At 55.8% G+C, this 27,682-nt stretch overlaps 1 protein-coding gene across 4 annotated transcripts in view; it reads right to left on the bottom strand.

Annotated features, from left to right (window-relative positions):
* Window positions 1-24,150, bottom strand: part of Adgrb1 (adhesion G protein-coupled receptor B1) — a 70,553-nt gene extending 46,403 nt beyond the window's left edge. For 3 of the 4 annotated variants that reach the window (XM_087898843.1, XM_087898844.1, XM_087898845.1), the window contains exons 1-7: window positions 23,821-24,149; window positions 10,807-11,817; window positions 1,990-2,151; window positions 1,169-1,279; window positions 612-776; window positions 354-518; window positions 37-201 (exon numbers count right to left, since the gene is read on the bottom strand). In XM_087898843.1, the coding sequence (XP_087754969.1) occupies window positions 37-201; window positions 354-518; window positions 612-776; window positions 1,169-1,279; window positions 1,990-2,151; window positions 10,807-11,590 (1,552 nt within the window). In that variant the 5' untranslated portion in view covers window positions 11,591-11,817; window positions 23,821-24,149. Of the gene's footprint in view, window positions 1-36; window positions 202-353; window positions 519-611; window positions 777-1,168; window positions 1,280-1,989; window positions 2,152-10,806; window positions 11,818-23,820 lie in introns of all 4 variants that reach the window. The other variant, XM_087898842.1, reaches the window with a different exon arrangement.
* Window positions 24,151-27,682: the final 3,532 nt, after the last annotated feature.

The following is a 27,682-nucleotide window of genomic DNA, read 5'->3' as shown; positions in this document are numbered from 1 at the left end:
CCGCCCTTTCCCTGAGCCCTGTGAGGGCATCCTGACCTGGGCACTGCTGCAGGAAGCAGTCTCGAGTTTCCACCCAGTGGCCCTGGCACTCAGCGCCTCCATAGGAAGGACCATTGCACTCTCGGGTCCGCTGCTGGCGGCCTTGGGAGCAACTGGCGGAGCAGGTGCTCCAGCTAGACCATTCATTCCAATTTCCATCCACTGCCCGGCCCGGGGGAAGAAGGGAACAGGAAGCTAGTGTGAATATCCAGCACCCTGAGGTGAACCTGAGGTGGGTCAAGCTGGGTCCCTGGACTGGCCAGTGCCTGCTGGACCCATCCCCAACCCCCAGCCACGCACTCCCTCTCACCTACCAGGGCACAAGGCAATGTTGCAGAACTTCGTTTGCTTCTCGGGACCCTCACAGGGGTTGCCTCCAAACTGCGGGGGCCTGCAGGTGCGTGTGCGGTCACGGAAGCCACGGCCACAGGTACTGGAGCAGAGGCTCCACGGTGACCACTCATCCCAGGCCCCGTGCACTGTGGAGAGAGAAGGGAAGCCACGGGCTGTTCCCCAGCCCAGAAGCCCCACCCTGCCACCCCAAGCCCCGTCCCGTGCTCGGCTCCACCCACCTGGACACACGGCCGAGTTGTTGCAGAGCCGCTGCTCCCTCAGAGGCCCACTGCACTGAGTGCTGTAGGAGGATGACACGCAGAAGCGGGTGCGGGTCTGCCAGCCCTCGCCGCAGGTGCTGGAGCACACGCTCCATGGGGACCACTCCTCGGCTGCTGGGTCACCTGTGGGTCCAGCCCTGCAGCATCATGGGCCTGCCACGCCCCCTCCCATAAGGCAGCGCCAGATTTGGAGGCCCACTGGGGAGGCAGGACCTTGCTGTGGGGTAACAGGCCACGGACTGGGGCCCGTGTCTCAAGATAGTCTATTTTCCTAATGGCTGGAAGCCCCAGGGTCTGGGTCTGGCTGGGGCAGGCTTCTATTCTCCTATCAGCTCCCCTAAGCCAGTCTGCCTGGAGCAGGAGTTTGGCACCAGCTAGATGAGATGAGCAATAAGCTATTAGAATTATTATTGGCAACTAGTAGCCATTACTAACCGGCCCCAGAAGCTAGCAATCTCTCCCTCTCCCCGCCTAGGGCTGTGTGTAGGCCAGTCCTACCCATCCTGCCAGCTCACCAGTCTGGGGGGACGGGAACCCAAACTGCTGCAATTCATCTCCCAACTCCTCACGTCGCCGGGCATCCGTGGACCGTAGAGACTGACTCCGTGAGCTGGTGCGCCCAGTGGCTGTGGGATGGGTTCAGGTCAGCACCCCTGTGTGATTCTCTCCCTTGGCCACAGGTGGCCAGCTACTGTCACCAGAGCAATTTAACCCCAACAGACAAGCGGGAGACCCGAACCATGGCACCAACTCTCTTCGGCTCACTACGGGCCCCTCTGTGATGTCCCTCCAGAACTGCAGGACAACCCCTTAGAGTGTCTCCTGCTTCCTCCTACCCAACATCCCACCCCTTCCTCCCTGTGAGATAGGCAGGGGCCTCCCCAGGCTCCTGAGAAGAGCTGTCTCCTCAGGAAAGTGCATCCAACGAACCAAAACAAAACCTGAAGAGTGACAGTCTCATTAGAACTTGATTTAACTTTATGGAAGAAGCTAAAAAATGCATGAGGTCATTAGAAAGCCTTATTAGAGAAATACATCCCGGAGGCTTATCCTGCTGGAGCTGACTGGCTTGGCTGCAGCTTGCTTGCAGGGGCAGCCTCAAGAATCCCAACCCCCATCTGATAAGGAAACCTTATTTAGTCCCACCTAGCTCCAGAAACCCTGCTTCCTCCTGGGTCAAATCTCCGCCTCTAAGCTCCCCTGCCCCCAACCACTGTCAGCTCTTCAAAGCCCCGCCCACCTTCTTCCCATTGAAGCCCTAGCTTAGAGTCCCTAGGCTTCTTCCCTCCTTGGTCACGCCCACCACGTCAGCCCCACCCTTGCCCTGCCCACTCACGGCCACAGGCCTTGCGGTTGCACAGGCGTCCTTCTTCCAGAACGCCCTCACAGCCTCCGCCCTCCACGCCAGGGGTAGGCAAGCAGGTACGGGTTCGAGTTTGCAGACCTCCACCACAGTCCCGCGTACATTCACCCCACAAGGACCACAGTTTCCAGCCACCTGGGGGAACAAGAGTGAGACTCGGGGTCCTGCCATCTTTGGGGCCCAGCGGAGCCCAGAAGAGGTGGTTGTGGGCTTTGAAAGAGTAAGCAGAGGTCAGGTCTGGATGGGGAAGACAGCAAGGCAGGGTGAGGCCATGGGGAACTCTGCCCCTAGGTCCAGGCTCCTTCTAGAGAGCTTGCGTCAGCTCTGAGCCAGAGGGTCCTTGGTAGATCTGGGACAAAGACACACTGCTGTTCCGGGCTGCCTTGCTGAGTAGACAGTCAGCTCCTGCCAACCCCATGCTCCCCACAGTGTGAGGCCTGGAGACCAGTGTGGGCCACCATTCAGAAACACATAGATCCAGCCTCCCCAGGGCCCTCAAACCCCTGAGATTATTTCCTCACATTCCTGTCTATGTGAGAACCTGTGAAGTCCTCCACATTTCCACTCCAGAGCATGAGGTAGAGAGTAGCCACTCCCATAACTGGTAGCCCAGAAACCTTCCTTAGACAGATCTGCCCACCTACTAAGCAAGGCAAGGATAAATAAGTCCAGGACACTCCTTCCTTAGACAGATCTGCCCACCTACTAAGCAAGGCAAGGATAAATAAGTCCAGGACACTCACAGCTACACCTGGCTTAAGTGGTGATGGGAGGAGGCCCCATCTCTTGAGGTGAGAACTCAGAGGTGAAGGGTCTCAGAGGGTGAGCAGTCCCACTTGATAGCTTGAACCTTGGCCTGATCGTCTCAAGGACAGTCAACTTCCAGGGTTCGGAAAGAACCACAGCCAGGGCCTGCCTCTCCCCTTGCCTCTGCTTGGCTGCACCAGCAGGGGGCGCTGGGTTCCCAGGAAGTAAGCAGCACTTTAGAGGGGGCTCACCCTTCTGAAATGGGTAGGTTGGGAAGGACCATCTTCCATGCGGCTGTGCCTGTTGTAGAGACCCAAAACCCCGCCTCTGCCAAGGTGTCGAGCTAGGGAGTCAGGGTTTCAAGTTCTGAGTAATGGTTATAAGCACGGAGGATCCTGTCTCAAAGACATCTTCGATTCACCAGCAGAGCCCCAAGGGTGGGGGCAAGGGCATAGCAAGGGTACGGGAAAAGGTAAGCGGTGACACCCCCACCAAGACAAAGTTGAGAGCAAGAGGGCAGAGCGTCTCCAGCACAGCCTCATGTGCATCATAGGTAGGGCAGGACAGCAGCTGTCCACAGGCTGGGCCCAGGTGGCCGCTCTGAGGCTGCCGGTCACAAGCTCTAACTCAGGACAAGCAGGAGCAGCGCTCAACCAGGTCAGACTCCAGGTCTTGAACCAAATAGGATTCCAGATCTCTGCCCCACCCACCAGCCCCAGGAAGGCCACCTGCCAGGACCAACCAGGGCCCAGCTTTCTGGCCTCAGGAATCTCACCTGTCTCAGCCATTCCTGTCTCAGGATTCCAGACAAAGGAGCCAGGAGTCTTTGATTCAGGCCCAGGGTGGGGTCAGGGTTCTGGATCCTTCCTGTGCCCCCCCTCACTGCTCCAGCCCAGCCCCCACAAGGAAGCCTGAGTGATGTGAAAACTGGCAGTGGGTGGGAGAGAGGGTGTCCAAGCTGGGCTAATCGGAGGATGCCACTCAGTTCCCATGGCAACTGCTGCAGCACACAGCCTTTCAGGATAGACCCAGGTTAGGCCTCAGCTGCCAAAACACCCACTATTTCGGGGCTGGTTACCTTGGTGACCCAGGTGGTGAAGATGTGGGAGGGGGAGGGGAGGGAAGAGGTGGGGCATATCAGAAGCTGGGGGAGAGGATGGATGCCCTCCTCTGGCCCAGCCCTGACTCTGGTCCCACCGAACCCTGATCCAGGCCACATGCGGATTCCCAACCCTATTCATACATTGAGTCCTCATTCTGGTAGTATACTAATCCCTGATCCTAGACATATACTGATTCCTCGCCCTGGTCACAGGCCAATATCTGACCTTGGGAACACTGATCCCTGATTGTTCTCACAGACCTAGGATCCTAGGCATCGGATCCCAGATCCTCCATCACAAACTGGGCCCTGATCTCAGCCACAGACTGAAGCCCCAATGCTGGCCACACTCCTTCCACTAATGAATGTTCAGAAAATGGTAACTGCTGTTTTTATTATCATTTTCATTTTTAATGTGTGTCCTCACACACAGCTGACACGATAAATGTTTGCCCAGACTGAAAGCATTCATGCCAGAGGGGGCATTATGAAGAAAGAAGTCCTGGGGCCAAAGTGAGGGGCACCAGGGGACACAGAGGTGTGTCGGGGCTTTGTGGGTACAAGGGGGCAGCGAAGGAGCAGGCAGGGCTCCGGGGTGGGTTGCCCCTCCAGACCCGGAAAGAAGCTGTCATTCTCCCCTGTTCAATGCTCCCTCTGTCTGGCGGCCTCATTTCCATCTCATTACAGGCATGAATAGAGCCAATTATTGGCCAGGCAGGCTGGCCACCCAGGAGGGAGGGTATGCAGTGAGGGGGCTCCGGTAGCCTTCCCACCCTAATGTCCTGGTTTGAGGGTGATGGGTTCCCCTGATCCTGCACCCCAAGTGGTCTGAAATGGGAGGAGGAAGGTGATCCCTTCCCCCAGCCAGTCTCTCCGGAGTCCCAGGAATCTCCTTTGGAGGAAGGGAAGCATGCACTTCCATCTTCTTCCAGCAGATGGACCCCTACTCCAGCAGGTTGAACAGCAGACTGGTTCATCTACAGTGCCATTCAGCTTTCCAGATTCTCATGGCAGGTCCAGGGACAGTCTCTGCCCAGGCAGCTAGCAAGACCCCTGCCTCTCCAGGGGACCCAGCTGGAGCAAGATTATCATGAAATTCTTAGGCACTGCTACCAACAGCTGGGTCTAGACCTCCTGGACCAGAACAAGGGAGACACCAAGAGCAGAGCAGGAGATGCTGAGGAACCTGTCCACACAGTTCCTCCACAGCCCTTCCTTCACCCGGCAGGTCCTGACTCAGCCACCATCTGCAGGCTGCCAGCAACCATCAGGGCCACAGAAGGGCAGTCGGATCCCAAGACAGACCGAGTGGGCCAAGTTCACTGCCCTCTGTGGAGCACTGACCTCCCTGATCCATCGCTGCACACAGCCTCCTTTAGGCCTCAGGCCGGCTCTACAAATGAGCATTGTCCTAACCCCAGTTCTCAGCAGGGAAACCAAGGCACTTGAAGATCAAGCAAGCCACATCTGTAGGGAATTCTTGCTGCTGGATGTTTCCTGTTCTGAGAAGGTATCTTATATAAAGGCCCAAAATGTTTAGTCCATGCTGGAGACTTTAGACAAGTGGCTTCTGTCCTCAGTTATCAGAGAGGCTGCTGACCCTCCCTTCAGCGTGGGAAGCATGACCCAATTTAGGTCACAAGGACTTCTTGCAGACCTGGCACTGAGCTGGGGCAGGTGACACAGTAAGAGCTAAGGCACATGGGAATTTCCCTGTGGATGACGGTGACACACCCAGCATTTCCACAGGGCCTTGTCTTGTTCTTTACTTCTAGATCCTTGTCTGTGATCCGCACTGAAGCCAGTTTTCTGGATTTCTCTAAAATGTATACATAAACACACACACACACACACACACACACACACACACACACACACACAGAGTCACTTACACTGCCAAGATGGCACCAGAATCTCCATGGTGGACCCTGGTGTCTCTCTATCAGCCCTACAACTCCACTGCATCCCAAACCACAACTAGGGGTTCTCCCCAAGCCCAGCCCCTACTTCTATATGCTGCCTCCCCTCCTCTTGAGTGTCTTGGGGGTATTGAGCCTCACAGAGATTGGGAGAATCACTGGCCAAGTAGGATCAGGGATGCACACACAATGAGGGGACCAGCTCTCGTCTATGGGAAAGTCATGAGTCCCCAAGCACTCCAGGCCTCCCAGACAAGTGTAGCATGTGTACACACCCTGATACACAGATTCAATCCATTTAACACTATTTAACACTATTCAATCCATTTAACCATTTAAAGTGGGACACACATGTATGCTTAAATACACATAGCAATACACACAGGGACATAGAGATACACTCACAGGTACACACTCATAGAGACATGCTCAAGGACACTCACAGGGAAACACGGGGGCACACTTATAAAAACACATGGGAAACTCATGGGTACATTCACACAGAAACATACAAAGATGATTGAAGACACACAGGGACACACAGGAAACACACCCAGGACATATTCACAGGGACTCATGAGAACACCCTCACAGAGAATCACAGGGCCTCACACAGGCACACACAGAGACAGGGGCTCATGCTCATGGGGACACACTCATAGGGTTGTTCTCACAGGGGCTCATAGGGCACACTCACAGGGAGTCATGGAGATACACCCACAGGGACTCACACACAGGACACTCACAGGGACTTACAAGGGTTTATGAGTCATACTGAGAGGTGTTCACAGGATATAGGAACCACACACAACCACACACAACGACACACAGAGATACACAGGTACACATACTCACAGGAACGCGCAGGCCCCCACACCCAGAATGTTGCTTTTTTCATTATCTTACACGTCACTTCTGTAATATTCTTTAATTAAAACATGAATATTTAAAGCAACCCTTGAGAGAAACGGTCCATCTCACCAGAGGCAGAGATGGGAGAGAGATGAAGGAGGAAACAGAGAGACGGGGAGCTGAAGATTGTGCAAGATAAGGGTGTGTGTCAGAGTCTGGCAGCCTCAGAGAGACTAGGCAGCAGGGACAGTTGCCCTAGCCCGAGGAGTGCTTACGGAATCCAATGTGTGACATGGCCATGTGGCGTTTGGACAGCCCTGGTGGAAGGGCAAGACTGAAAATGGGCCACATGCTTAGTGGGCTGCCTGCTGGCTCCCTGGTCCAGCTACACACTGCCTGTCTTAGGAAAGGATGGGTGTCCAGGCTTGCCTGCTCCCAAAGACAAGAAGGGCAAAGGCCTGGTGCACAGAGTAGGTAAGAACAGGGCATCTGCTGCACATCCTGGCACAGCTTCCTCTCTGCTGAAGGGTTAATCAACTTGAGTCCTTAGCCACTGCCACCACCCAAAGCAGAGCTCAGTGCACATGACGCCACCCACTTGCCAGCTCTTAGTCCATCCTTGCTATGCGACCTGACCCACCCTGATATCGCTGGACCTGATTTCACAAACATGTACTGAGTGCCTATTTGGGGCCTGGTTCTGCCCTCCTCACTAAGGAAGTGTCAGCGAATGGGGCACATGTCCATCATCTATTGGGCTCACATCTTAACACAGACAGATGGTGAGCAAGAGACCCACTGAGGGAGTTACATGGCATGTTTGGAAGTGATACTTGTCTGAGAGGGAAGAAAGGGTTAAGTGCCTTGCTGGACACACATAAGCAGGGCTCCAGGAAAGATCCTTGTTTAGGAGGGTCTAGGGAGGGCGTCCGGGGAAGCACAGATGCTGTGAACGTATGAGCAAGGCAGGGACAGCCTCGGCTGGGGCCTGACTCATGGCCATGTGAAGGGGGACTCATCTATATGCGACCCTTCCAGAACACCCGGAACTCAGTGACCAACCAGCCACTGCTTTCACTACTGGCTTCCTTTCCCTCCCACAGACAGGAAGTGGCAGATTCTTCCAGGCACAGGGCACAGTCCCCTGATCTGATCATGGGTTGCCATGGTCTACCCTACACAAGAATGCTCCCTGCCTCATATGCTGGGTCCTGGTCTCTGTGCTCTCCAAACAGACGAGTAGCCTATGCAAATAAAACAGATAGAGGTTACCCTGGATACACAAACACACATTCACCCCACACACATGAACATATATGCTCAATGCACGATACACAAATACTGTGTACACATACATACACCCGCAGCCACATAGCCACAATGTGCTGCATGAACATTCGTGTTCATATGTGTACACATACAATTTTTTTGTATGGGTTGAAGCATGACCACTATGTGCTACAAGTTTACATGCACCCTTTCATACATAGAGGTCTGCCTTGCAATAAGGTAGGGCATGTGTGGGCTCACACAATGCTGACACATACATACATGAGAGTGCACACACATATGCAAAAATTGCAAACACAATAATCAGTATATCCAATAGGTTTCCATGTGTCATACATGTCCACATTTGAGTTCATGTGTGAAACACACTCCACATATGTATACATACGTGGGTGCAGCTACCACACACATATGCATACATGTTCATGTGTGTACATAGTATACTGTACCTGTATACACACATGTATAATACAAACATGTACACTCATGCACACGTACCTCTTGCTTGCCTCTGAGTACCACTTGCCAACATTGTTGGAATCCATATTCATAGCCCAAACTGCCCAAGCTCAACTTGCATACACCCCTGTCTGTCTGCCTCTACTCCTAGGCCCCAGAGTTTACTGAGCTATAAACAAGGACACTGATTCCTTATCATTGGCGGCTCCATCCACTTCTTATCCTTGCAGAGACAGAAGAAGGCATTCTCAGGCCTCCATGGGGAGATCTGAGAGGCTGGCCTAGCAACACAGGTGGGCCCGGGTCAGGCCCAAGGCTCCAAAGTGGGGTTCCAAGGCCATTGCTCCCGTCTGGGTCTGTCCTTTTTAACCAAGCTGTGCTCACATACTCCAAGGCCTATGTCACAAGCATCTTAGCATCCAGTCCTACTCTGACCCCAGAATCGCCCTCAAACTGCATCTTGCAGTCTAGCTCCCTCCATCCCACATGGATGTCCTCATTCCTGACAGGATCCTGGAGGCCACACTTGCTCTTCCTGCTTCCACACCCGCACCCTTCTATCCACAGTCCACCCGCAGCACCAAAGGCCCTCCCCTTCCCTCCCTGTTCGCACTGTGCCCTGACTAGGCCGATGTCAGTCACCTCCCTATCCTGGCTCCCGTGAGGAACCCAGGTGTATCACTCTTTTGCACTAAGCCCCAAAGCCCTTCTGTTCTCAAGGTCATACAGACACTCCCCAGAGAGGCCCGGCCACTCCACAAGGCCCTCACATAATAGGTCCTCAGGAAATGGAAATAAATGCAGGTCAACACTTCCTTCAGCATCACAGCACACAAAGCCCCCAGCATCTACCACACCAGTTCCAAAGGTCTTGGCTCCTGGCGGCTGTGCCAAGGTGCTTGGAGCAGCATTCAGAAGCTCCCTGGCATAGCAGCTACCCTAACATGCCACAGAGGACAGGCCCCTGCCCAAGGTGTATGATTGTGGCCCCAGGCAGAGACAGATAGAACCAAGAAGATGGTACAACCCCGAGAAGCGTTTTGCAGATGAAGGAACCAAGGCCCAGGGCAGTTAAATGATGGGGTGTGGTAGAGCAGGGTACATGGCCAGTTCCGCTCGTGACAGCTGGCCCTGTCCTCCCACCCAGTTTCTCTAGTCCTCCAGGGAGCACTCCATTCTTCCAGAGTTCCCCTTGAGCCCACTCCCATTCCAGCCACACAAGGAAACCTGCCCTTGTCAAGGTCACAATGACCTCCAGCTTACCCAGCAGGAAGGCTGGTCCTTCACCCCCCCTTCCCACAACAATGATGTGTGCAGAATGCCCTCTGTGGACCCTGGAGAGGTTAGCTCGGCCTCAGTTTCACAGAGGTCCTGACCCGAGGCTTGCCACAGGGCTTTGACCAGAATGTGCTCAGGGTTGGAAAATTCCTTTGCAGCCTGCATGACCTCATGGTCTCAGAAATACTCCAAGGGCATCACCACCCCACTCTGGCCCTCCTGGCATCAAGTCCTCTCAGCTAGGCCTTGCCTTGACCCTGCACACTAGGTGGGGAACAGTCTTGACTTCTCATACCTCAAACTCCCCTTGATGTTGACTCGGTTCAGGTCTCGAGCTCAAATCTTGGAGGCCCCTACCTCTCTTTCCCCCATAACACAGCAGGCAGTATGTACAGTATGTAGTGGACAGGACACTCACAAAGACACGACAGCTCCATTACTACTTGTCAACCCCACCCATCCGCATCAGGCCGGGTCCTGTCATTCTTCCCATAGGGCTACCGTCCTCAGATCTCCAGCCCTTGGGACATCTCTAGCTTTGAATTAGGATAGTGGCTCCTTTAGCAATGGCTTCTGGGTGTCCTTGACACCCTGATTCTGCCTGAGATGGTTATATACTGTTGGGTGGGATGGCATCCTCCTTCCTGTAGCCACAAGACCAGGATGGCACTTTTGCCCTTGCTTTCATTACCACCCCTCAGTGGCAGCTGCCGTGGACATGCTACACTGAACCCCAAAACCTTACCTCCTGGAGACAGCCCTATGAATACTGTCTATACATGCTCCCATGCTCTACCCTGGGGGAGCAACAACCTCCACTTCAGCCCCCAGGCACCATACCACAGCCTTGGGATGGTTGGAAATGTCGTTGAGGCTGAGTAGTGTTCTCCTGCAGCGGGAGGATTTATACCAAGGAAGTAACTGGTTACTGATCATTTCTTCCTTCCTTCATTCACATGCCACCCTATGTGGGCTAGCTAGGCTTCCTACCCTGGGAACAGGGAGTCATCCATGAACTTGAACTCTCAACCTGGATGACAAAAGTAATGCTGGCTAGACTCCGGCCCTGAGGACCCCACTTTCCCCCCATGCCCTCACTCCCTCTGCTGCCATATTGTACAGGGTCCCCTTTCCAGCACTCACCTGTTGAGCCGTGCCCACCCCGATCCTGGGTCAGGCTGGTGAGGCAGTTCTCGGGGCCACCTGCTACGCCGTCCCTCAAGCAGACATCCCCACGGGGGACCAAAGGGCTGGAAGCAGGGTCTCCAGCATCTCCACCCAGGCAGGCACAGGGAGTCTGCATGATGCCACAGGGGTGTGAGCTGCGGCTGCCAGCCAGACAGGCATCCAGCCAGCGGCAGAGCATCTGACAGGCAGCATGGCTGGGGTTGCGATTGCCCACGACCAGGTACTCCACAGAGAAGTCGTCACCAGAGTTTGGGAACCCTCCCCGGGGACCAAGGTCACCATCTTGGGGTGGCTGTTGGCGCTGCATCTGTAGAAACTGCTTGCTGGCCTGTAGGAAGGCAAGGGGTGCAGAAGGATCGCAGAGCCGCAGAACTTCGTCAAAGCTCTCTACACCCAGGTAGGTCCGCGTGGACTCCAAGAAGGAGTCGAACTGGTAGGTACGGACGCGGCCAGGACCGCTGCAGGGTGCAGGTGCCTTGGCCACCTTCATGTAGAGCGTGTAGCGACGAGGGTCCGGGTTGCGAAGGGTCCAAGAGCAGCGTGAGGCGTTGGCTGGGAACACAGCAGCTGCCGAGAAGTAGCCGAAGAACTTGCCCTGCACCAGCGTGGTGCACTGCTCCGCCCCAGGCCCTATGTCTGCCCCAGAAGCAGCACGTGCCCTGCGCCCCAGTAGCAGTAGTAGCAGCAGGAGTGGAGCAAGGATCCAGATGGGGCCCGGGGCGGCAGCCTGGCCCCTCATCCTAGCTCGCGGGGCCGCTGGGGTTCCGCGGGCTGGGCAGGCAAGTGCAGGCCAGGCCTTGACATGCCAGGGTCCGGCAGCAAACAGGGCCGTCCAGAGCAGTGGGCCGGAGGCAGGGTCTGGGTGAAGGCAAGGTGGGGACAGGGCAGGGTCTCAGGAGACAGTGAGAGCAGCGATGATTCCTAAAGTCCAGGCTCCTGGTGTTTGCCTGTGGCCTCCAATGGTAGCTGGAAGAAAAAGCAGAGGGATAGTGTAAGCCTCTGGGGGCATGGGCTCAGGACTTGAAGAAGCAGGAGCTCAGTAAGTCTAGCCAGGCATGAGGCTTTGGGTGGTATATGGCCCTGGTGTCCTCCCAGACACGTGCTCTGTCCACCTGCATCTCGGTCTCCACCAGTGGTCCAACTCATGAGACACTGTACCTCGTCCTCTCCCTTCCTGAGAAAAGACATGCCGTTCTCCTCAGGCCTCTCTGCCATGCCTGGTTTATCATGGCCTCTCCCTCCCAACCTCTCTTGACCTCCACTCCCTTCTCAGGGGTCTTCCTCCTTCCTGAGAATCTGACAATCAGACAGGTAGGAAGGAAGAGAAGAGAGGTCACCATGGCATCTCCAGGGCTCCCCAAAGACTCCAGAGCTTTCCACAGACATGGAACGAGTATGGGCTGCTTTAACAGGGTACAAAGCAGGCCTGGAGATGAAGGGCTTCTGACACGGTGCTGTTATGACAGCACCCACTGTCTGCTTCCCATCCATGGCAGTCCCTGCACCGTGCACGCCAGGCTGGGAATGCCGTGCTGGGAATGTCCTCCCTTTCTCTACTACCTGCCTCATTGACTCTCCCCTTACCCGCAGCTCTGAATGGCCACACAGTCACCCCACAATTCAGGATGAGGAAGCTGAGGCATAGAGGATATTGGGCTTCCTTAAGGTCACAGGGAGTGGGTAATAGACTACAACCCAAACCCTGGACTGATGATGAGCGCCTCTGGGAAACACTCCCATCTTCAAAAAGGGGCACCAGTGGGTGTTTCACTGTGCACTCCTGAGGGCAAGGACTGGAAACCTAGTCTGGCTCAGCATGCTTGCTATGTGCCATCCAGCCTAGATCTGCTCTGCTGAAGGTATCAGTTTCCGCATTGTCCCTCCACAGCTGAGCCAGTAAGGGAAGAAGGGAGGTTATAGCCAAGCCCCTCCTTTCTTGCCCTCTCAGCCTCTGGGAGCAGACTCATTGGCTCTGCTGACCCTGCTTGTGTAGCAGCCTGGCCCCACCCCGGGGACTCTCTATGCAGCCTGGGCCCAAACTGTCCAGCGATTCAAGGTCAGTCACAGCGCTGCATCTCGTCCTGGCGTCCTTCCTGGACTGCCTCCTGGACAGCAGCCTCCAGGCCCAGCCCCAGCCTGGGTGGAGGTTCTGAGCTGATGGAAGCCGGGATGGCTGAAGCTGGCCGGTCCTCACAAAGTCTCTGTTTATGCATCTATAGAATGGGCAGGACCCCAACTGCTCCCAGAAGGAGGGTCAAAGCAACACATTCCAGTCCCTTCGTGGTCTTTAAAAAGTCCAAACCTGCTCTGCTAACTTCTAACCCTGGTGCCTCCAGGCACCCTGGAAAGCACTTCCCAGCTCTCCTACCTCTACCAGCTCCAAGGTAAACACCTTAGGAATGACCTCTGCTATGGCCTCCCACTGCCTCCCTGACCATCCTCCCCATTACAGAACCAGAGAAGCTATGGCCAGGGTCTCAGTCGGCCCCTCATTCTGTTGTTCCCGATACCAGTCCCTCAGCAGAGCATACTCTCACCCCATGAAAAGCAGGGATCAGCACCAGGCCCAGGGTAATGTTGGTAAGGTCCGGAGGAAACACTCACCTAGGCCTGGGACAGCCACCCAGGCTGTCACTACACAAACCCAGGCCAGCTGACCTCACTCTGCCCAGCCCGAGTGGCACTTGGGAAACCCAGGTCATCTTGGGAACCACAACTCACAGCTGTGATCACCCCACTAATCCACTGCCTTTTACCAAGGGGCCTGCATAGCTTGGAAGGACCACTGGCTCCTTGGGCCCACTCCCCATAATGCTGGTTCTGAAGCCCCACTTCCGGATCTGAGGACAAATACAAGCACCTTCAGGCCTCCGGCATCCTTTGGAAACCTAGCCAGGCAGTGTAGCAGTATCAGTGGTGTCTCCCTAGAGACATATGGGCTGTGGCACTGGCCTCCAAGGGTCAATTTGGTGACAAACACAGGCAAGCCCATATCAGTTCTTGGAAGGACCAAACATGGTACACATGGCCCTGTACCTGAACTCTGTCTGTCATTGCAGTGAATAGCCTAAGGACTCTTGTTTTGGATCTACTTCACAAATGGTCAAGGTCCTCAGAGGATCCCTGCCTTGCCCTCGCTTGCCACCATCCCAGGAACTCAGGGCACTAGTTGGGTGCAGGCCTGCCAGTGTCCCTGCTGGCCAGACTCTTGTCACTGGTCAACTCCTGCAGGATGGCCAACTATTCCTTGAATATTGGACATGGAAATAGGTTCTAAATGTCTAACCAAGGGGCAGAAGGTAGCCAGGGAGGCCAGTGGCAGTATAGCCACAGAACTGTCCCTTAAAGGAGCCCACCAGACAGCCAGGGGTTCACTTACGGACTGGGGTAGGGGGCAAAAGAGGCCAAGGAGGAAGCAAGAAGAAGGGCCTAGAGCCAGAGCCAACTAATAGGGGACCGAGAGGGGGACATTTCTGGACTAGTTATTAAGAACAGAGGAGATTCCAGTGAGAGGCACAAGAAGGGGCAGATGAGGGCACTGTCCAGTGTCTTGTCAGGCAACCATAGTCCTGGAAACCCCCAAGGTCTTCAACAAACACCACCTATGGACTCCTCAAACAGGTTCTGAAAACTCCTGTAGAGGGACACAGGGACACCAAGGGAGGGAGGTGGTAAGGCTCAGGTCTCTTCCAGATATTCTGGACTTCTTTAGACCTGTGGTTCTCAACCTCCCTAATGCTGCAACCCTTTAACACAGATCATGTTGTGACTCCCACAACCATAAAATTATTTTGCGACAACTTCATAACTGTAATTTTACTGCTGTTATGAATCGCAATGTAAATACAGGATATGCAGGACTCCCTCATCCCCTCCATGGGGGTTGCGACCCACAGGTTGAGAGCCTTGGATTTGAGCTTGCCTCATCTCTGCTTGGGAAAAAGCACACCTGGCCCAGAAGCATCACAACCAATATAAGAGAGAGCCATAGCAGGGCCTGGCTGTCCTCTGTCACAGGAGGGTCTAGGAAGAATCCTGGGTGTGAATGCACTGGTCCCCTGCCTACACTTGAGCCTGCCTCCATAGCCCTTCAGCAGAGGCCTGCAGCCCCCTGCCTGGCTCCACCCATAACGTCCCTCTCCTCCTTCTCAGCCCCAACAAGCCCAAGTGGATTGCTGAGAGTTGTGCTTCAGGCCTCATCTAATCTTCATCAGAGGCATCTGCGATGTCAGGGGACACAATAGCAAGGAGAGAGGGAGGAGACCCTTATCAGTGGGGACAGAAGGCCACAGCAATGACTGGTGGACAAGTGGGGGCATCTCAGTGGCCGTCACTGAGATGGGAAGGTGGAGAGGTCATGTGTCCCTTGTGTGACTGCACTCACACTGTCTGTGTAACCCCTGTCTACACAGATATGTTCATTTATACGAGCACAGGAAAGGAGTATTTATATAATGTGCTGGACAGCCCAGCCTCAGAGGTACACCCACTCGACTGTCCAGAGGGAGATGAACCAGTCAGGCTGGGCAAGATGGACTCACCTAGGTAGCAAGTTTCAGAAAACCATGATGGCCAGGAGCTAGGGAAGGAGGACAGCCGAGCCAGATGCTCTCCCACAGGAAGTGGCCCTGCAGCCACTGTAGCGTGCACAGAGGTCCTCGCTCTACCTAGCCTGTGTCCCTCTCTTCTGCCACAGTCCATACGCTGCTCCTTGAGAGGGTGCCTGGGTTGCTCAGGGCTGGACCAGGCACTCTGAGTTCCATACTTCCCAAGTATGCTCTGGCCATGCTCTGTCCTTCCCTAGTGAATGCCTGGCACACCTTGCAGGTGCCTGCCAGCCTCATCCTCCAGAGATGGTCCAAGCAACCATCAGGACCCAGGAAGGCAACCTGACCTGTTATGGGCAGCCCACAGAATTTTAGAGCCTACAACTTCAAGATCGGCTAGAGATGGTTCATACTTCCCATCCCAAGTGTTGAGGGATCCTCAGGCTAAATGTTCCCTACTTAATATAAGGCTGTCACTGGCCCTCTCTCCAGAAAAGGGAGTGACTGTCTTGCATCTGCCCCTGCCAAACCACAGCCCCTCTCTCTGGTAGAGTCCCCATCTCCAGGTTTGAGTAACACTGGGAAGTATATATACCCTTATACCCACTCTGGTTCTCAAAGACAGTGCCCTATTTGTACCAAATCCTCCACAGGCTCTTTTCTCCCAATGCCCTTCTCAAGGCCTGGTTGTTTGCTTCCTAATGTCTAGATACTAGCTTCTGCAGAGAAAACTGGCTGGCCTCGATATGACACAGCATCTTCTAGAGCCCCCAAAGAAGTCTCAGAGGGGAGAAAGTAGTAGCAACGTGTCAGTGGGGAGGTCCCATTGATGGAATTAATGATGCCTTAGCAAGTGTGTGTGTGTGTGGGGGGAGAGCAGCAATCAGAAGAGGAGAAAGGGGAACCCATGACTTGGCCCCTTGAGTGCCACCTGCAGGCAAGAATAAACATGGCCCCTCATGACCATTCAAGTCTTTGGAGCACTGGGGGCGGAGTTAACTGATCCAAGCCATACCCGAAGACCAGAGATTCCCACCTAGATCCAGTTCAGCCTAGTGTAAATTCCAGTGAAAACTCCACCTGAGTTTACCACTCCAGTGTAAACTCAATCAAAACGCACGCGCGCGCGCGCGCACACACACACACACACACACACACACATCACTCATAGCAATCAGGCCCAGTAACTTGGTCTCCACACCATGCTCCGGGGGTATAGATAGGATGCTGTCAGAGACCCTTCTCCAGCCTCCGTGTGTCCATCTTTTCTCAAGGTACTGCCCTAGTCCCATATCAACAGATCAACCAGGGGCCTGCGCCTTGTGTCCCCTCCCCACCCCAGGCTACCAATGGCATCCTAGACACCAGCTACAAAAGCCACTCTGTAGTCCTGAGGCCTCTAAACAGTGCCCTCCTGTGTACTAGACGAGGCTGCAATGGGGGAGGGGCAGGCACCCTGGGCACTGAGGACTGTCCAGGAGACGGGGGGTGGGAGGGAGTCCTCCTTGTTCATGATGTTCCCTATATCCCCATTCCCATGGGCCTCCCAGACCTCAGTCACCAGTTGCAGAGGTGGCCTTGCCACATGGCCCTGGCAGAGCCTCTAATGTGGGGTCAAGGCAACCTGTGTGAAGTCCTCAGGACTCAGGGCCAGAGAGGGCCAAGCATCTGTGAAACCCTCCCCCTTCCCGGAGGTACAAGCATAAAGAGGGGGGTATCTGTATGGCTTGCTCCCCAGCCATGGCCTCAGGCCCATTTGCCTGGAACAGCCTAGGCCAGTAAGGCCTATTAAAACTCCACCCACAGCAGAGAAGTGGGGTGGCCCATGCATCAGTCCCACAAGGGACAAGGGACAGAAGACCCCGAAACAGATGCAGGAGTCACCCAATTCATCAGCCCCAGTAAGCCACTCCTCTCCGTGACACAGGAGTAATTCAGGGGATGTGGCTGGAAACCAGGCTGAACTGCCAGCAGGAAAGATCAGACAGAACATGGGGCCACTCTGACAGTGTCTGGAGGGGCTCTGCCCGGGCCCAGCCCTTCTCCAAGCCAGTGCACAATCCACCTTGAGAGAGCAATACAACAGTCACCTCCACCATAGGGAAGACGAGTAGCCCTAGGTCCCTTGGGAAGAAAGAGACTGTCATATCTTACTGCACACTGCCCCACTGTTCACTGCACCTTGACCCTTGCCTTACTGCACCCCTTCTTGTCCAGTACCCATCACCTCAACCCACCTGGCACTGAAAGCACTCCATATGCCAAACTCCCTTGGCCTGTGCCCATACCATGCCTTGGACCTGCTGCTCAGGCCCAAGAAATCCAGGACAGGTCTGAGGCTATGGCAGACAAGCAGGGCTCCGGCTGGCAGAGCTCAGGTGCTAGGTAGAGGAAACAGGGGATGAGAGTCTTATGTCAGGACCTTTGGCAAATTTCCTAAGTGGCCACTCCTCTCCAGCTGCATCCGGAGTCACTGTTTTTGTTCTATGCTGTCTCTTTTTTCATCATTTCTTTTGAAAGCCAGCTGTATTTTTGATACTTTTTTAAAAATTTTATTGAGCTATACATCGCCTTCTTAAGCTAGTGCTCAGAGGGGAATGAAAGAGGAAGCTATGTCCTGGAGAGTAGGCCCCACCCACCCCAGCCGCCTCCAAGGGCAACTAGGAGCAGCTTTCTTGGGAGGACAAGGCAGAGGAAGAGAAGAAATGTTCTCCAGACAGGCAGTTAAGTACCGAGGAATGAAGATATGTGTGCCTGGCGTGTGTACATTAGTACGCGTGTGCAGGTAGGTCATGAGTCACACAGCATATGGGTGCACCTACGTATACGAGGATGTGTGTCTGTACATATGTGTGGACATTGAGGGCTTGCTCCCTGAGTTATAAATCTGTGAGCCTGCTCATGTGAGAATATTGCATATGTGGTGTGCATGTGGCTTTGTGAGGGTGCAGTGTGGTACGCAACATGGTATTGTGTGTAAGTTCAAGTGGGCAAACACAGTATGCCGAACAGTTCATATGAGTGGCCAAGTGTGTGGGTGCCAGGAGCACAGGTGTGCACAAGTCCATGGCTTGTAGGGGCAAGGTTTGTGATCATGGGGGTCAGTGTGCTATGGTCATAGAAGGATGCTGCCAAGCCACCAGCATGGTAAGCTGGGCTGCATGAGGGCTGGATTTCAGGCTGGGTAGCACGAGCATGTGGAAGACAGGCAGGGCACAGACTCAGGGGGCCATCTCCCCAGTACTGAAGCCATATTCTTTCAGATTCTTAAACACTTAAATGAGCTCCCAGAGGCCCTTCCCCCTTCACTTTGGGCACCTTGTAAGCCCATGTTCTGCCAATCTCACTTTGCCCGACCCCTCGTCAACCCACCATGCCAGGACAGTGGCTGGTTTAAAGTTTCAGTGCCAGCAAGCCTGGTGAGATTCCCATTATGTGACTTTTGGCCTACTATGGATGGGTACAGGGGCATGGAAAAGTCAGGGCATGGATGTCAGTGGGTAGGCCTGGGATTTGGGGTTCTTCTATCAGTATCCCCACATTCAAGCTTGTCAAGGTCAGCCGTGAGGGTGCAGGCTGCCCTCACACGGCCTGAGGAAGCCCAAGGGCCATACCTTGGAACCCTTCCTCTAACTTTCTGTCACGCCCATATCCTTCAATCCAATGTCCCAGCTGAAAGTCAATCCCCCACAGTGGTTGGCAGCCAGGTCAGACACGCATGAGGGCTTTGCCATCCTTTGCCTGGGCTCTTCTTAAGGTCTAACGCTGCCTCTAAGTTCCCTAAACCCGGCCTGGCTGAGTCAGAATGTTACTTGTCCCTGGAAAGGACCAATGGGCTCGGAAGATCAGCAGCTGCAGGTTGCTGTTCAAGAAAAGGACAGCAACTTCAGGCCCCATAGTAGCAAGGCTGAGGCGTCCCTCAGCAATCTTGACCTAGCATAGACCCACAGGCCTCCTGGGAGTGAGAAGTTAGGTGGTAGGCAAGTTGGGAACCGAGGGGTTGAGGGGCGATGGTGTGGGACAGGGGTGGGCACTTGTGTGAAGGCATGAGATGGTAGGGGCACTGCGTGAGGTGAGATGAAGAACTCCAGAGACTGATATGATGCCATCTGATGATGACCAGAGGTGAGGAGGGAGGGAAGGGGACAAAGGAGTGAGTGTACGTATGGGCTGTGTAATGCTAACAGTCAGTCTATCTGACAGAGGGTGCAGGAAGCCAGAGGCATGCTCTTCCCCAGCCTGGATATTCTGGGAAAGAGTAACATGGATCTTCCCAACCATCAGTGTATCTCTGGAACCTCGTGGCAATTCCCCTTTACACACAGACACATGTGAAGCAAGTTCCACTAGCTGTATTGCTTATGCCAACACGAGTCCCAGTGATCCCACAGTGGACACATGGTTTGGGCAGCAATGTGTGAATCCCTCTCCCCACATGTCTCTTTGTGGAATATTTGTGTCTGTTGCACACTGGCACGTGGACTACTTTGGGTCACATCAGCCTGGGCACTCTCCTGTGTGACAAACTTACCTATACCTCCTATGCCAAGGCAACCAGGAGTGTGCACTTTGTCTCTTGATTGGTGTCCCTGAGACCCAATGTCCAAAGGCACAGCCACCATTTCTTTGGCATGTCTATCAATCCAAGTGACCAAGTGTCTATGGATGGCCCTCAGATGCCTCCTAGCTTCCAGCATACAGGGCAAAGCCCGTAGGGTTTTTGGGTTCTGTCCTTTACTTTTCCCCTCAGTTTCTGTCTAGCCCTCACACCCGCACTCATATTCCCAGGGTCCTCTCAAATCTTTCTGATCTTATCTTTGCCTTTCTCCTGTTCTGAGGCCTTTTAGTTTTGGCACTCCTAGGAATCTCCTCAGGGAGATACACCTCTGGGTTATCTCAGGCCCTAGGTCTTTGTCAGGCCCCTGTCCTATATTCCCACTACGCCAAGCACTTGTGTTGTGTGTGTTGAGGGGGGCTGGTTTCGCTCTCACATGTACTTCCAGCATCTTTGTACGATGGGCACCCTGGTGTTTGGTGTGCAGCATTTCCTCTGTGTGTTTGTGGGCTGTGCATAAGGCCCCAGAGGCCCAGTCTTTACCCAGAATTCACAGTTTAAGCCTTGGTGCAGCTGTACCCCAAGTGGCACAAGGGTCATAAGGGTGGACATTCGGGCATAATGGGGTTCACAGAATTCTTCGGGTCCAGACTTGCTTGGGGAGGGAGGGTGCTAGAGCCCCTTTCATGTAGAGGGAGTACATGCACACACGTGGAAAGCTGCATGCAAACATACATAGCATGCAACCTGCAGACTGTCCCACACGCACGTGCATCCGTTGGCACATATGTACACGTGCCCACAAACACAGTCACGCCTGTGCACTGCACACACAGGCCAGGCGAGTTTGGGAGAGGGTGATGCAGGTTCAGTCTGAAACACCAGATGCGTCATTGGCTCTGGCTGCGGGAGCCAAGGGACAAGAGAGGGCGGCTGGGGGTTGCCCAAGATGGGGCCTGGAGCTTGGGTCCGCGGCGGAGGAGACGGAAGGGGCGGGCAGGGCCGGCGCGGCGCGGCGCAGCGCAGCGCGGGCGCCCTCTCTTGGTCGTTCGCGACAGCGCCCGGGCCCTCCCGCCCTCCACCACCGCAGCCCGGCGCCGGTCGCCTGGGCCTGGAGCCCGCGGCATCCCCTGAGGACTGACTCCGCGTCCCCAGACCCGCTCTGGGGAGGCAGAACTGGGCCAGGCGGGAAGCCAGGAGATTAGGACTCCATAGGAGGCTGCCCAGGCCCCTGTCGCTCGCCGGGCCCTGCTTGGGGCCCGCTGCTCCCTGGCCTAACTGCTGTGTCCGCAGGCGCAGAGCCGCCTCGGAATCCGGCTGGTCTGGACGCTGCAGACCCAGCACACTGCGGACCCGGAACGTCGGATCTCTGGATGGGTGCGAGGGGTCGGGGCGTTCTAAGAAAATAATGCGCGTTCCCATTTCGCGGTCTCAGCTACCGAGGCCCAAGAGCCTCTGAGCAAAAGAAGGGTCTTGGAGGGCTTTGCAACTTGGCGGCGGCCCCGCCGCGGCTCAAGGTCCATAGGAGTGCGATATGAAGCCGAAGGCGACGAAATCGCCTCCTCTCCGCCCCCGCTCGGGATCGAGGCGGGGACAAGCGTCCTTTTCTCGGTTCCGAGGCAGCAAACTCCCTGCTCGCTCTCCCAGCGCGTCGCGCTTCCGCGCGTCTCCCTGGCGCATCCCTTGGCCTTGGGGCTCTGCCCCGGCCTCCCGGGCTCCGGAGCTACCCTGCCGGTCTTCAGTCCCCAGATCGAGGCGCAACAAGTCTGAAGGCAGTGCTGAACAGCTGCGAGCAAGGGGAGAGGGAGGGTGCAGGGCCCCGCGCCGGGCATTCGGCGCTCCGGGATCCCCGAACTCGCGCTATGTCCACCTCTCGGGACCGGGAGGTGGCGGCGGGCTCGCGGGACTGACTCGGCGGCTACCCACTCCCCCTTTCAAGGCCCCAAATCTGCGCGCTCGGGGACGCGCCCAGGAGCTTCTGCCCCCTCCTTTGCCTGCTTGACCTTGCTTGGGTACTCAAAGCCAGACCCTACGGCACCCCGGCGGCATCCGAGCGCAGAGTTTTGAGGCCACCCGCGGTCTGGAAGGGAACAGCTACCTTCTCGACCTCCCTTGCTGCTGCGGCTGCTGGAAGGGTCTCAGAGAAATGGAAGGCTTGAAGGTTCTGGGAGATGTTACATTTGCTTTCTCGGATCCCCAATTCGGGATACCGCCTCTCAGATAATGAAAACGACCCCAACCTTTCTCCCCACGCCTCCGCCTGCTGTTTGTGCCCCTGCAGTAGCTCTCACGAGGAGGGGTGTGTGTGGCTACAGAGCAGGGCGCAGAGGGTCTCCTTGGGTCCCCAGAGTGGAGGAGACACGCAGACCTCCCAACCCCCTCCCCAACACGTATTCCAAGTGGCTCCTCTGGGGCGGGAGTGCGCGCCCCGTGCCCACCCACGCGCCTTCATGCCTTTCAACTCCCTCGGAGTTGCCGCTAAGGAATCTGCACCCCAGACCCAGGGGAGAGGAACGTGATGGGGACTTCGGGGAGGGAAGGGGCGCTGAAGGAGTGTATTAAGGTTGGTCTAGTCCTAGCCCGGTTCGCGCGCTCCGAGAAACTTGGAAACCCAAAATAAAAGTGGAAAGGGTAAGGGTGCCCAACAGGCCCGAGAGGGTGCCAGGCTGGTGCAGCTCTCTGGGTTGCCTGGGAGTGACCAAGCAGGAGCCACCGCAGCCAGGCGGAGGGACCGGAGCAGAGCCGCAGCCTCGGACCAGCCCTCGAGCCACCTAGCTTCGCGGCGATTATCCGCTACGCCGCCCCTCTCCCGAGGTCTGGGATGCTTTTTATCCTGCTTAAGCTGTACAGAGGACCAGGGGAAAGGGCTCCCGGCAGGATCCACAGCCCTCAGCCTCTCAGGAGGGGGCGGGGGCCGTGCTCATTCCTCGAGGCAGCACGCAGCTCCGAAAGAGCGCAGCGGCAGCGGAGGCTGGTGGCCTCTGCCCACTGGAGAAACGCAACCGGGAGTGCTCGGAGCCCAGCCTCGCTGCTTCGGTTGGTGAGGGCAGCGGGCCGACTTAAAGTTCAAGGAGCCTATCTGCTTCGTCTATCCAACCGAACAGAAAAGAACACCGGGAAGGAACGAGCTGGGGCGTTTGCGTGTGTCAGTTGTGATGGTGGGGGCACGAGGATAGCCCTTTTTCCTAATTTGGAGATAGGCCTCCGGGGGGTCTCCTCTCTCAGCCATTGTCGGGGCTGTAGGTGAGAACTGTGAGGGGGAGTCTGGGGGCTTCTCTGCCCGCCTCCAGCTCTGTGCGTGGGGTGGGGGAGATGCAGCGGGGCCCTATAATAATATAACGGGCTCTGGGCAAGACCAGGGAATGGGGGACACATCGGGTTTTCTCTCGCAAGCCTCCTTGGGCCATCATAGAGAGCCAGGCGGGGCTCCCTTAGACCCATGTCAGCATCTGTGTCGGGGCGCCACGGGAACGCCTTCCCCAGCGCGCCCTGGGTCTATGCTGGTGTTAGAGCAAGGGGTCCTTTCCCTTTCTCGGCCCAGCCTGCCAGATTGGCCCGGCTCTGCCTGGTGAGGATGAGGGGGAGCTGAGGAGCACCAAGAAGCCTCTCCCACGTCCAGGGCGCCCCCTCCTCAGCCTGCCCAATGCGGGCGCGCAGGGACCTGCCAGATTCCGTTGCCGCCGCTGGAGGAGGAAGGGGGCTGGGGGGGGGTTGTTCAAACTCCCAAGCTCCAAGCCCAAACCTGGGTGCTGCGAAGCCCCAAACGGCGAAGTTGGGAAGTCCGGAAGGCCACCCCTCCCCCGACCACCTTCCAGCGCAAGACGCCCCCTCTCGCCGCGCCCCCACCCCCGCCGAAGCCTTTCTTACCTTCCCTCAGCAGTAGAGGCCCCGCGGGCAAGGACTTGATCCAGCGACTTGCAAAGCCCCCGGAGCGCACCGCGTCGCCAGCGGCCGAGCAGCGCGCCCGACCCGAGGCTACTGTCGCTGCCGCCCCCGACCCGCTCCGGGCTCCGCCGAGACGTTCCCAAGAGCGCACCCGCGGGCGCTCGCAGGCTCCTCCCCACCCCCTGCTTGGTGGAGCCCCCCGGGCGCCGGGAGGGTCTGGATGCCCGGGCTGCAGGCTATGCGGGGCGCGCGGGCCCGGAGCCGGGTTAGGACGCGGCGCGGACGCCTGTGCCGTTGGCTCGCCCGCTCCGCTCCCTCTGCCGGAGCCACCGCCAACGCCGCGCCTGCCGCCGCCGCCGCCGCCGCCGCCGCCTGCGCCCGCCGCTCCCTCTCCGGCCGCGCCGCCGCTCCGGTCCTCTCGACTGCCCGGCTCTTCTCGCCTTTTTTCCCCTTCCTGGGGGGGGGGGGGAGCCGAACGGAGCCGGGGGCGGGGCGGCGCGGGCAGAAGGAGGAGGAGGCCGAGGACGCGGGGAAGGAGGAGGAGAGAGGCAAGCTGCTCCCCCGCCCGGCTGCCGGCGCTCCCCAATCTCTCGCTCTCTGAAACTGGATCCCGAATCGGGAGCCAGAGACTGCATTACGGATTACATCAGGCTTTATAGAGCTTCCAGATCACACATTAGAGGGGGAGCGCGAGCGGGGGGCGGGTTGGGGGAGGGGAGCGGGATCGCGGAGAAGGGGTGCGACGCACAGGCGCGCGCACCTAGGACAGCCGGCTCCTGCCCCACGCAGCAGGAAAGCCAAGAGTTGGGACTGTGCTCTCTTCCAGCAGGGGAGTGACTGCATCCATCTGGATGACAGGTGATGGTCCAACAAACGGATGGATGGAGGAGTTAGGGGCTGTGCACAGACCTATAGGTGTGTGGGTGGAGGAGGGTAAGTGTAAGTAGAGGCCGGTGGGAGGGTGAAAGAATTGACAGGTAATGGTCAGGGTCAGGGTCAGTGGAATAGTGGAGGTGGGTTAGGGTGAGTAGGAAAAGTGGATTTGGTTGGTGGCACTAGGGGGAGGCTTACATAGATGGGTGGGTCATGCAGATGGAAGGATGATGCATGCATAGGTGGATGAGTGGGTGGGTGGGTTGGATGAGTGATGGGCAAAGGATGGAGTCAGAGGCAGGGACTGGGGCCCTTCCAAGAACAGGGGTGGGGCGCTGAACTGCTTCAGTTGGGTCTAATGGGTCTAGACTTACCTAGGGGAGGACCTTGTGTCCTGTGATGCTGAGGAGAGGGGAGCTAGCCAAAAGGAGGTGGGTTTAAAATTGACCCTGCATGCCAGTTTCCATCCATGGGTGGAGATGGGCCCCTTCAGCTGTCGTGTCTTCCATCTTAAGATCCCTGGTTCTTCCTCTGTTAGGTGCCCAAAGGGGTCCCTCTAGCAGACATGTTCAACCTGCAGCCCACCAGCTCCATGCATTCCAGGATAGCGATGAGTGTGACCCAACACATTTGTAGACTACAATGTCACATTCCACTCAAAAGACTGTTGAAGCTGGGCAGTGGTGACACATGCCTTTAATACCAGCACTCGGAAGCAGAGGCAGGTGGATCTCTGTGAGTTCAAGTCCAGCCTGGTCTACAAGAGCTAGTCCCAGAACAGACTCCAAGGCTACTGAGTAACCTTGTCTCGAAAAACAAACAAACAAACAGAGAAGGTTGTCAAAAGGTTGGACACCCTTGAGTCTAAACTGACAGCAAGAGTCCCAGAGCCCTGATCTCAGGGAAGTTACCTTGTGTCCATCTCTACCAGGATGCTTCTATATCGAGCCCCTTGCTCCTATTTCACATCTTGTGGTCCATCCTGAACCACAAGTACAGGATCCACTACTTTCCATACTCTCCATTAGAGCAGACCACTGGTACCATTGCTACTCAAGAACATGTCTGGTCCAGCTGTTCGAATCTCTCCCCCAGAGCCACTGTCAACAACAACACAAAATCACAACCCCTGGGTGTCTGCACTCACAATGCTGTCCCGTAGCCCCCACCAAAACCTCTGATCAGTGTCCTCCATCAATGTCCCAGTCATCATTCTTCCTACATCACTGTGTGCGTGTGCGCGTGGGAGGGGGCACCTCAAGCCAATTAGGTTCCCAAGCACACTGCACGTGTCACTCTGTACACACCAGTTACTCCTGCAAGGCCTCAACTTGTAAAGGTGTCCTGAGGGACTGATAGCAGGGCCACATCAAAGTCTAACAGGTCCTTTCCAGTTCATCCTGTTCATCAGGACCATATCCATTTAGCCTTCTTGGGAAAGGGCTTTCTTCCCAAGGCCTTTGAAATCACAAAGAGGAGGTGCTGTCCCGGGTGTCCTCTGACAGCCATCATCTGTTCATGCCTCTTAACTTAACAGTCTCTGTAGGTTAGTCCTGCTTTGGTCTTCTCGCTGCAGTAGCAGCTCGTCGTCACCAGGGGGCCTCTGATATCAGGCCAAGAGGCAGCTAAGCAGCAGAGAGGCTGTGAGACAGGATCTAAGCGCTTTCTACACTTGTTTCTTGCTGATGGGGGGAGGGCAGCAGAACTCCCCGGCAGGGATTTGGGATCTGCCCTGGAGGCTCCTCGGGCCAGGCTGGGACTCCCTTGAACATCAGGGTAAAGTGATTTTTGCTCCCAAATTGGGGCTTTGGGGTGGGGCGGGTAGAGGGCAAGGGGTCTGTCTAACCTTCCCTGGGAATCCATTCTCGCCACATTGACCTACTGCTTTCAGCAATTCCCCCTCACCCAAGCTTCCGATCCAGAATCCAGATGGTACAAGGTAAGACCTCAACTGGCCACCCCTCCATCTCTGCAAACGAGAGGAATATCAGAGGCAGGGAATGCCACCCTGAAGCATCCGTGAACCAACCCAGCTTCAGTCTCAGTGGTCATCCATTCCCCTGTCACATCCTTCCCCCTCCCCCAAACACAAGAGACTTTAAATAATTCCTTCAACCAAACTACTTCAGGGTCCTACAACTCTATACCAGGGGATTTGCGACCAGTTTACAACCTACACTAGTACCTAGACTCACCAGGCACTGGTCCATGCCCAAATCTATTTTCTTCCTAGGGTGAGGCCCTTGCTGAAAAGCCCTAAATACTTAGAACTGATGGTCTCCTACCAAGCAATCGCTATGTAGCTGGACCCCAACCAGGAGTCTCCTCATAAAGCCAGAGAGAATGAGACTCTTGGTACTTCTAAGCAACATCCGTGGCAGGAAACAGACTCTGAGCCACAGTTAGACTCAACCATGACATTACCCTCACTGACCCGAAATTCTCCTCACAGCCTGAACTCTGACCCTGGTCACACACCAAACCCTTGCCCTATTCACAGACTTGAGTCCTGAACAGGGTAAGGGCTGCATAGAGCCTTTACCCTGTTCATAAACTGAACCCTGACCCTAGTCAGCCTGAGTCATGATCCTGCAACATACCAAGTGTTGATCTTATTATGCACCTAACAATGATAACGCCTTTCCAGTCAAGTCACAAGATGCTGTCTGTCATTCAACAACTCAGCAGGTATAAACCCCTACCCTCTGCCAGCTCTGCCCCCTTATGCCCTGCCCCCCTCCACACACACTGAGCTACCTTAAAACCTCCACAATGTGAAAATGTCAAAGGGACCAATGCGAAGAGCAGGGTTTTCCTAGCTCCCTCATCAACAAGGTTCTGAGCTCTGAGATTCTCCTTCCAGGAAGCCTCCCTGACTTCCTTGTGTGCCCCAGGCATTTCATAGTACCTTTGTCTCTGTCCAGCCACCAGTCAACTTAGATTCTACAACCTTCTGGGTCCCTCTGCCCAA

The sequence above is a fragment of the Myodes glareolus genome, chromosome 19, assembly GCF_982192425.1.
Source record: "Myodes glareolus chromosome 19, mMyoGla1.1, whole genome shotgun sequence".
Lineage (NCBI taxonomy): Eukaryota > Metazoa > Chordata > Mammalia > Rodentia > Cricetidae > Myodes > Myodes glareolus.
Note: the sequence above shows the minus strand (reverse complement) of the source record. Positions and strands in the feature narration are given on the sequence as shown.